Source organism: Neodiprion lecontei, chromosome 5 (assembly GCF_021901455.1).
Source record: "Neodiprion lecontei isolate iyNeoLeco1 chromosome 5, iyNeoLeco1.1, whole genome shotgun sequence".
NCBI classification, from domain to species: Eukaryota; Metazoa; Arthropoda; class Insecta; order Hymenoptera; family Diprionidae; genus Neodiprion; species Neodiprion lecontei.
The window spans coordinates 4,220,164-4,233,913 of NC_060264.1; the positions used below are offsets into that span (position 1 = coordinate 4,220,164).

General features: G+C 36.9%; 1 protein-coding gene across 3 annotated transcripts in view; it reads left to right on the plus strand.

The window, feature by feature from the left end:
• The window catches only part of LOC107227589 (protein MTSS 2), a 52,182-nt gene that overhangs the window by 14,399 nt on the left and 24,033 nt on the right, over positions 1 to 13,750 (plus strand). For all 3 annotated transcript variants that reach the window (XM_046741792.1, XM_046741793.1, XM_046741794.1), the window contains exons 3-5: positions 2,395 to 2,468; positions 11,232 to 11,316; positions 12,915 to 13,006. In XM_046741792.1, the coding sequence (XP_046597748.1) occupies positions 2,395 to 2,468; positions 11,232 to 11,316; positions 12,915 to 13,006 (251 nt within the window). The remainder of the gene's footprint in view (positions 1 to 2,394; positions 2,469 to 11,231; positions 11,317 to 12,914; positions 13,007 to 13,750) is intronic.

Genomic DNA, 13,750 nt, shown 5'->3' on the forward strand with positions numbered 1-13,750 from the left:
GAAAATATAATGGAAGTAAATGAAAAGAAAAAAAAAAAAAAAAACTAATATCGTTACACGTATTTTGATTTATTTGAAATTTATTTTAAACTTTGTGCCTCGTAATATTGAAGGATTAGTCGATTAATGTATATGTAGGTATTATAAAAAATTATCATCATCATCATCATCATCTAATACCGTTCTCTAACCTAATTATTCATCCATCATTCTCGTTATGCACCGAGTTGTTGTTAATTACTTTAAATAGCGTTCAACTCATCGGTTCAACTGATTATCAAATATTGTTTTATTTATTATGAAAAGGTAGAGAGAACGAAAAATATTATAATAATTTCAAGATTAGAAGAAAATGGTAAAGTTATTAAATGTATTTTAGTTTTTTCACATAGCTAATATAACAATATGCATAATACTTTTGTGTGCCGGTTTATAATTTTCCTGCTGCTGCTGCTGCTGCTGCATAATAATGATAACAATATGAAACGCATCGCGGTAATTTAGGTAAAAACAATCGTTCTCCACGGATCTGAACAACCGGGTTACATTACATTTACCATGCAAGTTCTTTCCGCTTTTACACATCTGTAATAAACATATGTAGCTTTTGTACCTTCTACATATGTGTTCTTTCCTTTCTCTCTCCCTCTCTCTCTCTCTTCACGCTGTAATATTTCACACTGTGTACAATTATAATCGATACCGTACACCGTTTGTGACACGCGTAAAATAATATGCGTTAGTTTCTTTTTTTTTTTTTTTATTTCTTGGTTGTATCTTTCTGTTGATTCAGAGATATTAAAACTTAGATATATATGTGTGTTGAATATACACACACACACATATATATATATATATATATATATATATATATTGTATCGTCATCAATTGTAAAATTTTAATATGAATTTTTCAACATAACAATTTTTTCATTCGAATATTAATTTACAAGAAGAAAAAATTCGAAATACGTATCGCAATGTCTATAAGGAATGACAAAAAATGAGCAATCAACCAACCGGTACGTGTCACACCCTATAATATACTAAATTTCATACTTGTTTTAATTCCCGTATATTAGAAGTCACGGTTTCTTTTTAAATTTTAAACCGTGCAGCAGATGAAAAACACGATAAACCATCAATCGAGGTCGCTTAGTCATCTATTTCTTCTTCCATGGAATTATAATGATTATCGGTGTATGCTTTATTATTTTGCCCTTTTTTTCATTTGTTTTCGATTGTTTCTCTCTCTCTCTCTCTTTCTTTCTCTCTTTCTTTTTCTCGTGGTTTTTATTTTTATTATTTTTTTTAATTGTTCTCGCAATCAGTTGTGTACCGACTTACGAATCTCGCTAACAATAAAATATATTATGTCACGTACGTGCAACAATTGTATATATAATAGGTTTATTTACGTACACGTTTTATGTAATGTATATTTAAAAAATTTTAACAGATATATCTGTTAACACAGGCCTTGTAAAACAAATCAAGCTTCAGATATTTCTCTTTGGGCTATTTTTGCGACATTATTGTATATGCGTAACGTTTTATACGTGTATGGTATGCAACTTTGTGCAAAGAAATAAAATTATTCTCGTGCCGCTTGTCAATTGGCTTCATTTTGTATGTTAAACTTGATAATTTCGTGCAATGTTTGTGTGACGTTTGTTTAATAATGCCTGGTGGAATACAGTTTTCGTTTCTTTCTCGTTACGGATCGGTTAATTTCCGGATGTTGTGTTTTAACCGTCGAGTTTCCCGCGCACTGTCAACATCAAAGTGCTGCATGTGTTACATATATATGTATATAATAACAATAATAACAATACCTAATAAGTACGTAGAAAATACGTTTTCGCATTGACACATGAATTATTTATTATAAATTCTACAAGTACAATCGCACAATCTAACGCAACGCGTCAGATTGTCGGTGGAGAAATGTATGAAACTGATTAATTAATTTATCACGAATTTAAAAAAAAACACTCGTATATATTATATGACCACGCCGTTGTTCAGAGATATTTCATTCTCGGCTGTTAAACAATCTCTGCAGTAATTTAGTCAATCTACGTAGGTATGTATACGGCTTGTAGGAAGTATTTTTATAGTTGTACCTTTGGTCAGCAGTGGAAAAATGACTTACGTAAAAGGTTAATGAAAAATTAACGCATGCCAAAGACGAATGTATAATAAAACGTGTGTCGTTAGATAGGTACATACATACCTACATCCGAATGATGTAATCCGAGATGTGGAACAAATTATATTGGGTACATTTATCACCGCTTGTTGTAATGTTTCGTCTTCTGAATGACGGCGAGTCGGTCAAATAAATTTTTATATTATGTACATTTATTTTCAACCCTCTGCTTTATTTTTACAGGGCCGCGATTCTAGCGATATCCGCATACTTGGAGGCGTTTCAAAAAATCGCCGACGCCGCTACGAGTGCCAGAGGTGAGTCAAGTTTGAAGTTATTTTTTAAACAATATTACAAGTGTTTGCCCTTTTTCTTTTCGTTTTTTTTCCTCTATCTCAAACTGCAAAACGAGCCCGCAGTATTCGAACCGTTTACACACGCATCTCTTTTATATATCTTCATATCACTGTTAGAAAAATTCAACTATAAACACAAGTTCCTAAGTAGGTCTACTTTATATTTGTGTTATTTTTTTTACATTTCTGTTACCGAATGTGACGAACACTTTTTCTGATCTTAACATTTAAACTGTCGTATTGACATTTAATTTTGACATTGATTTTTAATAAATCAAAATGATTGCATGGTTAGACAAAAGATGGCGCCACGCGTAACATGGTACAGAGGATTGATACGTCATATGGGTTGCGGCCAATGGGAAAACAGTTTGACCGATTTCGCGGGAGGTTCGAAAGATGTGACTGTGTGAAATTGAACGAAGAGGAGAACGATCACGTTTACACTGAGAGAAATTTTTAGTTCCGGTTACCGCTCGGTCCTTAACTATTTTCATTTTTTAACCACAATCGAAAAATATAGTTCTAGGTAGAAAACGAAAATTAGTTTTCTAGCTGTTACCGGAAAGTTTAGTATCCGTTACTATTCTTTCTCATCACGATCACTGTTGCTAGATTTTCTTGTAATTGTTGCGAAAATTTAATCCTCGTGCAAGAATAAATTGACGTTAAAGCCTCGTTTAACTAAAAAAGTAGAGTAAACCTCAGAAACTGATTCAGCATTGCAATAACCAAAAAAGGATCGACGACAGGGCAAAATGGTTAGGCGTACCTCGTTTTTCCTAATTCCAACAATATTCAAACAGTTTTTTTTTTAACGATTCGAAAAATAAATGTAACATAGATTCAATTGTAAGCCGTTGTATCGTACACGTGTGTATACGTATGCTCATGCATTGTATGTACATAGGTATATATATTATAGATACTACATCGAGGGGAAATATAAAATTGATTCTTATGGTTTTCTTTGAGCATAGAGAATCTCCCGTAGTGAGAAACGAATTCGGACGAGCGAGTGAACGAGGGTTTTATTTATATACATATAGGATATGCTATATGTATATATCGAAAGAACGGCGGCGCCGAGATCTCTTCTCGAAGGGCTTTTCGTCGGTCGAGGAGGAGGGATATAACCAGGGAACCTCTGAAGCTGTCCAACAGCGGCTGAGAGGAAAGGAGACCGATACGTGGTGTGTTTGTCGAATTTGGATTTGGGTCACGTCCGACACTTACAGACGACGACGACGACGATGTTGGGTGCATGGCGGTGGAGAGCGGGACGAGAGAGAAAGAGAAAGAGAGAGAGACGCGAATGCGCGTAAACGCGTTCAGAATCGTCGTGGATACGATACGATACGCGATATATGTATGTACGAGGTGTGTCGAGTGTGGGAGCAAAGAACTGGGACAACTGCAACAACGGTTGCAAATCGTTGGACTGTCAGGGCAGTTGGTCAGTTGGTCGGTTCTTGACCATGGTGGATGGTCTTTGGATGATACATGTACCGTTGTTGTCGCACTTGCACTGTTTGCAAGTGTTCATATCATCTGGTTTATATTGCTTCATCGAACGTTTCGTCGGAGTAACGCTAACGTTGTTGCTGGGGCCTGGTACTGCCGATGATTACTGTCGTGACGCAGTCTTTACGCATTAGTGTTACATCGATGATACAAGGGGTTCGTCATTTTATATGACGAGGTTGAAATTAACAGCCAGACGTTCTAATGTACATTGGAATGAGGTATCGAAGTACGAATTCAAAAATTTTGTCGAATATATTTAACCTCCGGTACCTAATTTAATGGAGTTATTAAGGTAAAACTGAACTGCATATTTCTATTTTCAAAAAGTTTAACAGGTTTGGATCCTCACTTTGACGGCTAGGTTCAGCTTCGTTAATTTATGCATGGTGTCGTGGAAAGAAGTTCGCCTTTGATGTCTGTTCATTTTGAGGAGTTTTGATTGAGTTTCTTGAGGTGGAACGAGGTCTAGCTCCAACCAATCTCTTGGCGAACAATGTCTTTGATTTAATTCATCATCGTTATACGCGGCGTGGAGTTGATGTCATTCGCTGAGCAAGTAGAGGAAAAAGAAGTGTATAAAGTGAGGAGAGAATCACGAGAAACGTGAAGCATGTAATATTTGGTACATGTGATGATCCTCAACGTTGGTTTTAGTATCAGGAGAAAGTTATTGACGATACGTGTTTAGGAAAAATCGTTACTTGGCACCTTTAACAATGTCCGATATTTAGCAAATAATGATTAACGAAAATGGACTCTTTTTTCTAAAAAGTCAACTCCTTCAAAATCATTCTACAATTTTGCAGCAATGACTTTTTCCCTTATTTTTCGTTACGTTAACGTTACCAACTTCAGTCTCATAGTCTATTGTGACGTTCGTATCAATCATGGATCTTGAGGAGGCAATAAGAGAAGAAAATATCTATACATCCATTATACACTGTGCGTACGTTAGATCACTGCTGGTTATGGATAATGGACCGTGACCAGTGGTGATGGTGCGATGTATGGTATGGTTATAAATGTAAAATGAATCCAAGTTGCGTTATTACGCTAGCTTACGTAATTCCAGCAATAATGCTCGGTCATATCTTGTCATTGTCGGCGTTGCGTTGGAACGTGTATAAACTTGGTTAAGAGTCCCTGATCGAAACGGCGATACATTCGTTTCAAAGCGATGCGTAATTTTGTCGTCGTCGTCGTCACCGCGTATTAGATTCGGTATTTTCATCGTCATACCTACCTTATTACAATAATATCGTCGCACGTAGAGAGATCATGAAGAAAATACGTCGCTTTGAATCAACCGACACTTCGTACCCAAGCTTGCACCTTTCTTGTTGGAACACGATAATTGGGCTGAAAAACACTGCGCCAGACTGTCTGACAGTCTGTTTACCGAAATCGATACTCTCATTTCTAGTCGCCATCTTATTCTTCTTCGAGTATTCGCGCTAGTGGAAATGAAAATAGAATCTGATCGGTTCTTTCAACTCGAGTTCATTCGTCTCACTTTCGTTGTAACGAAGACGTAAACCAGACCACGTCATCGTCTCTTCCTCCTACTTCTCATCTCCAAACGTTGGCGCCAAAGCAACAGCACGTGCAACACGAACCTCGCACCAAGTTCTTGCGTAATTTTTAATTGCGTATACACTGTGCTATTTTTTCCCCCCTTCTTCCTCTTACTTTTTTTTTCTTTCTTTTTCATTTTCGTCTACGTTCGCCGTCTGTTCGCATTTTTCCGCCCCCACGATTTTCGAATCGAGGATACGCAAGCATCTGGGAAACGGTAGCACGCGCTGATAGTCTGCCTGACTACCTTGGCTGGATTTGGTTCTCGACGATCCATCCAAGGCATGTGCAGAGTGTGCGGTTTGGCTCCGAACTGCGTCGTTGGATCTCGGTTTCACATCGTCAACAAGGCTATGGCACACTCTTCCTGCATCACTGGGTCGCACAATAGGGTCTTCGCGTATGTCGCAACGTGAGACTTTCTCGCTGACTTTAAGTCAACCAGGCAGCTGGACATCTTCTTTGTTCCAAGGACCAGCCGAAGAATGTACAAAAGTCATCCATCCATTGACTGGAACCTGATCCGGGATGTAGAGACATATTTCCCGTCTTCATCTTCTTCTTTTTCTCGATCTAATCCCTAATCAATGAAGGAATACACGCGTGATATAATTTTTTTTTCCTCCCCTCCGATATCAAAGAACGGTTTGGCTAGGATAGACAATTTCGAGAGTCGGAGGGATATTTAACGCCGTTTCGTTTACGTTTAGTCGACTTCTTCGACGGTGAAGAAACTAGCTCTCGGAGTCTATATATATACAATGTGCCGCACAACCAGAAGGAGAAGATTATGAAAAATCGTTTCACTTCCTGCTACGTACGATGCATGCCCGGCTCTGGATTCCGATTACATATAGATCCACCCACGTGTTTATCTTTCTTATCTACCCGATCTCGATTCCAACGTTGCACTAACGTCGCTTCGGGCTTCCCGCAGCGATGATCGATCGATTTTGTCGAATCTCTCTCGTGACGGTGCATCAGCCAAACGGTTCGTCGTCACTTCGAGTCCCAAGCTTGAGTTTCCCATCCCTTCGACGTCGTCTTCCCTCCTTCAACCCTCTTTCAAATTATAATACCTCTTCCCATTGCGCAGTTCCTCGTTGACAGAGTCTGGCAAACGTTTCAAGGATTTACACTCCGGGTACCTACCATCGTGTAGGTATTATATACCCAATGTATGCCTAGGTGGACGGTTATACACGCGTCACTGATCCAATACCTTCTCTGTAATTCCATTATACAGCTGCACCGTTAAAAGCCTTGCTGCACTTCTCGGTGTGAGACTATGCAAATTTTGTAATGGAACTTACGGAGAGGAAGAATAACGTGAATCGCGTGGCTAAAATTGCTGACGGCTAAAATTTCGAGGAGAGATAGATCCGTTCGTTTTTTAGGCAGGTGTAGTCGTGACGTGGTTTTTTTTTTTTTTTTTTTTCAACACTTAGAAATCAAAATTTAGCTCAAAGGTAATTAAGCGTCTGAAATATTCTTGGAAATATATAACTCGAATCGTTGGAAATCATTGCGATTCGTTTGACAAATAACTGGATATCATTTATGCGTATTGAACACCGAGAGAACTGTTTTACTGATATTTTCTAGTTACCATAAGAAATGAAATTTTTCTCAGTGAAGTAATCGTTTGTAAGTCTCGTGGTAAACGTGAAATGGTTGGAATTCATCAAGATTCTATAAACTTTTTAGATTACCAAGCGATTGCCATTAAACTCCAATGATTTTCAGTGCTTCGTTGAAATCGATGTCAATGAGTTGGAAAGATTTACTTGATTTCCAAGTTAACGGTCATGTTCGGTCCATCATCTATTAGTCCATACGTGCGCTTGATTTTCATCATATCCCTGTTTCTCCAACGTTGATTAGTTCGTCATACCTTAGTACGTTTGGTACCTACATACCATGGAGCGTACACGATGAAACCGCGAAGCGCTAATTACAAGTACCGTTAATGGAAAAGGAGAAATAGATGAAGAAAGATTTATAGATTCGATCCGAATGTAGCTGCCGTCGCTGCAGCATTGGCTCTTCTCGTTTCCTCCTCTTATTCTTATCTCGCGTTTCTCTCTTATTGCGCGTTTCTTACTTCTCCTCGTCTCCTTCTTCTTCCACCTTGGTACTAGATTTCCGATCAACGTCGGCGTGTTTACGATACCTACTTTGCAGAATGTTGATGCTGTGTGCCTGGTTGGGAAGTTCAGGGTGTTTCTGGTCCGGTTTGGGGTTCGTTCGTTGGGGTTTGGTTGGGTTTGGCCCAGTTGGCCAAGAACTCTGTCGCCAGGCAGGCAGGCAGGGGCTGAACCAGGACGTTACCGGGACGTCGACCCCCAATTCCATTCTCCGCTCTGTATTCCCTGGGTATTGATCCTCCGATATACCCGTTGCCAACCCCGACCCGACCTCCTCCCCTTACTCCGCGGTTCAACACCCTCGTGGCTGCAATTCGCCAACCCCTCCTCTCCTCTCCTCTCCTCTCCTCTTTTCTCGTCTTCTAGCCGTTCCATCTCTGTTTTTCACCCTCGGCACAACCCCGAAGCGTCACTGGGTCATGCACTTGCTTGGATGTATGTACGTACACTTTTTCGATACCATGCATGCCGTGATGATGATCCGTGCAACAACCTTATGCGGTGTGTGGGGGGCGGGGTTGAAATTACGAATTTGAAATTTTACAAAAATGCAAAATTTCGAATTATTTGGCGGAGAAATTGTAAAGAAATTGTAAAGAAATCATACTTTGGCGAAACCTTCATAGTTTCGAATGGTCCGAAAACCGAGGCTCTAAGGAACTTTTCTTCATCGTAACTTGAATTTTCGTTATCTTGCATTTCGGAAATTTGATCCGACGGGTTTCCGACCATTCGAAACTTCGTTGTTTATTCAAAGTTTCATTTCTACCCTACTTCAAACGATGCGGGCTGAAAAGTTGTCGAATTTGTTCAACATTCCTGCCGAATATCGCAAGTTAAAAATGGAGACGATTCCTCGTATATATCGTCAATATTGTTGTAACTGACGGTGTAAATCGTATAAAGCCGTGACTGGAATTGTTTGTCGACGTGAGGAAAGAGAGAGAAGGAGAGGAATCGAAGCGAAATAGAAGAGAATTACGCTCGGATCTTTTGTTTACACTTTTACTCTGCGTCACTGGTTCCCATCAGAGGAAGAAGTGAATTTTCTTTGTCCTTTCTTTCCGTTTTATTATTATTATTATTATTATTATTATTATTATTATTGTTATTGCTCTTCTCGCGTTTGTTTCCTTGCGAGGGATTTCTGTGTTTTTCTTATAATATAAATGTCCATGCCAATTATCGCGTTCGTTCCGTTCATCCGATTCATGGAATTTGAAGGTTGAAAAACCGTTGTTGACAAAAATTAGTGATAAAATTTTCGACTCTGTCCTTTGTGTCAAGTATTATACGCAACAACTTAAAAATTTTATACATATATATATATGTACATATTTTTTTTCAAATTTCCTGTACGAACACGACGCCGCACGTCTGGAAACGCGTATTTTATACAATTTACCGTATCTATATATAGTACACATATAACCTAAAGGTATGAAAATAACGCGTAGGTAAACAGAGATAAAAGAGGAAAGAAAATGAAAACAAAAAAAAAAAAAAAAAAAAAAAAAAATCACGTCTGATTATTACGCATCCGTTTTGTGCCCCTTTCGTCATTTCCGGTTGTGGTACGTAATATAGCGTGTTCGATTCGCGGTACGTCGTATAACCCATATAGGTATTACATATGTATATATATATGTATATGTATATGCCTATGTATATATACGTTGAATTTGGAATCACGAAAACCGGGTTACCGGCACGTTGGTAATTCGGAAAATTCAATTTTCTTACCCGCAGCGATCGAAGATTCGATTAAGTGCTCAGAGCCACTACGTTTTTCTTCTTCTTTGCTCCTTTTCAATATCCGATTTTCGTATTTTATGTACAAGTTGTACGTATGTTACAACTCGGCTGCATGATGCAGCTTGATAAAATGTAAAATTGTATTACACAATACGGAGAATATTCCATGCAAACGAATTCAATCGACGTCTGATCATCGCCATTTTTTATTTTGGCGATAAGTTTTTCCGCAATTTTCGAAATTCTGAAACAGTACATTGAATACTTTACACTTATTTTATTTATATATCAATAACACTGTCGCTTCGTAAAACTGCAGACAATGAATCATGGGAATAGGAAGAGGAGGAATTGTTCTCTGGATTTTTACAGCGCGTTGTTGAAAATCGTACGGATTCATACTTGTGCGTGTCATAATTATCTCCACTTGTTTCTCATCGGTTATCGAATTCTACCAGGCTCTTTAGAAGCAGCATTTTGTAACACGCTGTTATATTTGTATAACCGGCGCCGTTTTTTTTTTTTTTTTCTATATTTTATCTCTATCTTTATGGATGGAACGTGTACGTAGATTTTTTTGGTTTTGGTCGTGCGTGATTCACACGAGGCGTTTCAATTCCTCCTCTATCCGTTTGCATCCGCCAGGCAACCTGCATCCGCGCAAAACCAGATTCTGCAAGTCCGATTAGAATAATCACTGCACTCGTATTGACAATGATAAAAGAAACGAGCGAATTTCGACTGGACGTGAACCAGCCTTGGAATTTTCCGTTCTCATATTATAGGTTTTAAGTTCGTAGAGGGAAGGAAAAAAAAAGAAAAAAAAACAGAATAATATCCAATTCGAATTTTGAAGTACAAATTAAGATTCGTGATTAACGGCTTTAAAGCCCTCGGATACCGTATTTCATGAAAATATGACGATTTTTTTTTTTTTTTTTTTTAAATCATTATTATTAATGTAATATCACACACTTACCGACGTTAATTAATTATTTATCCGAAACACGCGACGTAAGTGCAGCGTAAAAACAGAGCGAAGAAGAATAAAAATACATCAGTGAATATTGGCACGCGCTCTTCTTTTACCCATATTTAAGTATATCAGCATAATTTTATTGTGTGAATAAATAAATATTATACATACGCAAATACGGAGATACATAATTGTAAATTGTTATTCCCGCGATATTGTGTAAACGGTGCGTGTCATGATCATTAAACACCGATAGAGAAGAAATAATTATGTCAGTTGTCTGTATAATTTATTACATTCCTCTCGAACAAAACGAACTGGAATGTTTCATTGAAAAATCACATTTATAAATGTTTTGTGCATCGTTCTACTGATATTTCTTTCGATTATACGTGTAGATGTTATTGTTATTATTATTTTCACTATTATTGTTGCAAATACTTGCACGTAGGTGAGAAATCGTTCACGTATGGACGACCATCTTCTATAACGTAATTCGGGTTGTAAAATAAAATTTAAAATCACCTTCCGCGCGTCGTTGAAATGCCTCTGGAATAATTTAACGAGATTCAATCGCTTATTTTTACTTCCATTATTATTATTATTACGATTATTATTATTATTGTTGTTGTTGTTGTTGTTGTTGTTGTTGTCGTATTTCAGTGTATGTAGATTTAATACAGATTGACGCGTGTGTAATTTTAACGATAATCATCGTTACATCGTTATATTTTTCACTTTCAGGAGCTACCAAAGAAATTGGTACAGCACTGACAAGGATATGTCTACGTCACAAGGCAGTCGAGGCTCGTATGAAAACGTTCACAAGGTAAAAAGAAAAATCAAACAAACCAATAATTCGTACGTTGTACGATGAATTGTCACAGTTTTATTTTAGTTATTTTATTTTATTTTTTTTTCCCCTCAGTTCTGTACGTACGTAAAAGCTTACGAATCAGGTTTTTGGGTTTGAGAAACAGAGAAACGGAGAGAAGTTTGAAGGAAAGAAAAAACGAGAGAAATTTAAGGACACGCGCATTTTATTTTATTTTTTTTTCTTAGTCCGTAAAATTTTTCGTTAAAATCAACGTCAGGAAAGATGATTTAAGTTTACCTGCGGTAAATACACACTAATTTCACCCACGAACGTCAATGTGTTATGTTTACGCTTGTGTACGTTTGCACGCGTGCTGAATAAAATCTCTCACCTCTCGGAACGTGTAAATTGTTGATATTTTTTCTCACATACGTATGCATTTGTGTATCCTAATTTCAGGGCAATAAATTTTGATTTATTTTTCTTCGTTTTTTTTTTTATGTCAACGTTTGATAAAAAATTTTAAATTGATGATTGTTACAAAAAACTTGCCGCTCTCTGTAATTAGTATTTTACTGGCATACATTATTTGGACACATAATTATAAAATTCTGTATATTCTTGTAATGAGTATTAGAGGGAAATAAACTACTATCATATCATTACGCTGCAGATTGTTAAATTTAGGTCGACGATAATTTTATTCGCGTTTTGGTGAAATGAAAAATTTTACATCCATTTTGTGATTAAAAAAAAAAAAAAAAAAAAAAAGGAACATTCGTTTTTCTTTCTCGATATCTCGTTCTTGATGTTATCGCGATGATTTTCTCTTTCTTAGTTTTTGTGCATAGGTTGACGTCCATGAGATGTAATTAATATAAATATCATTATACAGGAACAATATATTTTTCAGATTCTCCGCACATGTTCTTACCGTTATTAATTATAAATTATACACACACACACGCATGTACATAATATTATATATCCAATAAACATTCAGAAGCGTTAGGTATAGAATTTTGTTTTTCATCATCGTTGTTTTACTGCCGCATGAATGTTCCGCCATATTTATTCTCCTTTTTCCCCGACGATACGTGTTTTATAATTTAATGTACGTACGTACGTAATGTGCATTTGTCGATGCAGCGGTATAAATTTACCGTCACTCGTGCTCATTATTACGTGCAGATGACAGCGATTTTTTTTTTTTTTTTTTTTTTTTTTATTTATTTATTTATTTATTTTTTTCTATCGATTTTCCATCCGCAGTTTTAATTTATGTTATTTACATCCGCCACCATGCTACAACACCGTTTATGGCAATTTCACTGTCGCAGCACGTTAAATAATCTTTTACACTATGTTAATAATAATAATAATAATGATAATATAAAAGATGTAAAAAAAAAAAATAAGAAATCTTAATAACAATAATTATACGCGTAGCGACGAAGGAGTCGTTTGAAACGGTCTGTCTGTACGATTCACCTGGTTTACATTGCGTGTGTATATTTTATTTTTTTATTTTTTGTGCGTTTTTTTATGCTCAGTTTTTTCCTCTCGGTACACACGTGACATATTTCTTTTTTCTTTTTCCCTTTGGTCAGTGCCATCATGGAATGCCTCGTTATGCCGCTTCAGGAGAAACTCGAAGATTGGAAGAAATCGCTCGTCAATTTGGACAAGGAGCACGCTAAAGGTGAGTAAGATCGTTGATTTTTATTCATATTTAATTTCGTACTTCCTATTTGCCACTCACATTATATTCACATTACGCATATGTAATGTACGTCCGATTTAATTTAAATACGCTATTCGAATATAGTATGCATACATGTTAATTATACCCAGGCATATTTTTCAAAGTGTCTTTAACAAACGTGCAAAGAAATGGGGGGGGGGTCCGGAATAATATTGAAAAAACAAACGAAAAACGTAACAAGGAAAAAAAAAAATTTGCAACAACGAGTTTAGCAAGTTTTTTACTTATTAAGCTAATTTTTTTCTTTTCATATTAATTTTTGTTTCGCTAGGTTCCGTAAAAAAATAAAATAAAAAAAATTACGCGCAGAGGTGAAATTTCGTCGTATATCTTTGTTCAGGGTTATTTTTACACTTATATTTATATAAGGGTTGAAAATTCGAAAATTGAAGGGTGTGTAAAAATAAGCTGGGGGTGTATAACGTACGTAATATTCTTGGGTATATGGCGAATATATTATGTACCTTGTTCATATGAGGTGAGAGGGTAACTTCCGGTTGATCAAAGTCAATTAGGGAAGGGTTGGTGTAATAATTGAAGGTAACTCGGTGTGCCCTTTATTGGCCATCCGCTCGCTGCTGCTGATGCTGCTTCTGCTGCTTCATCTTCATCTTCATCTTCATCTTCACCACCATCGCCTGGAGTTCAATTCGACCCTTGCGTTTCCGATCTGAAAACCCT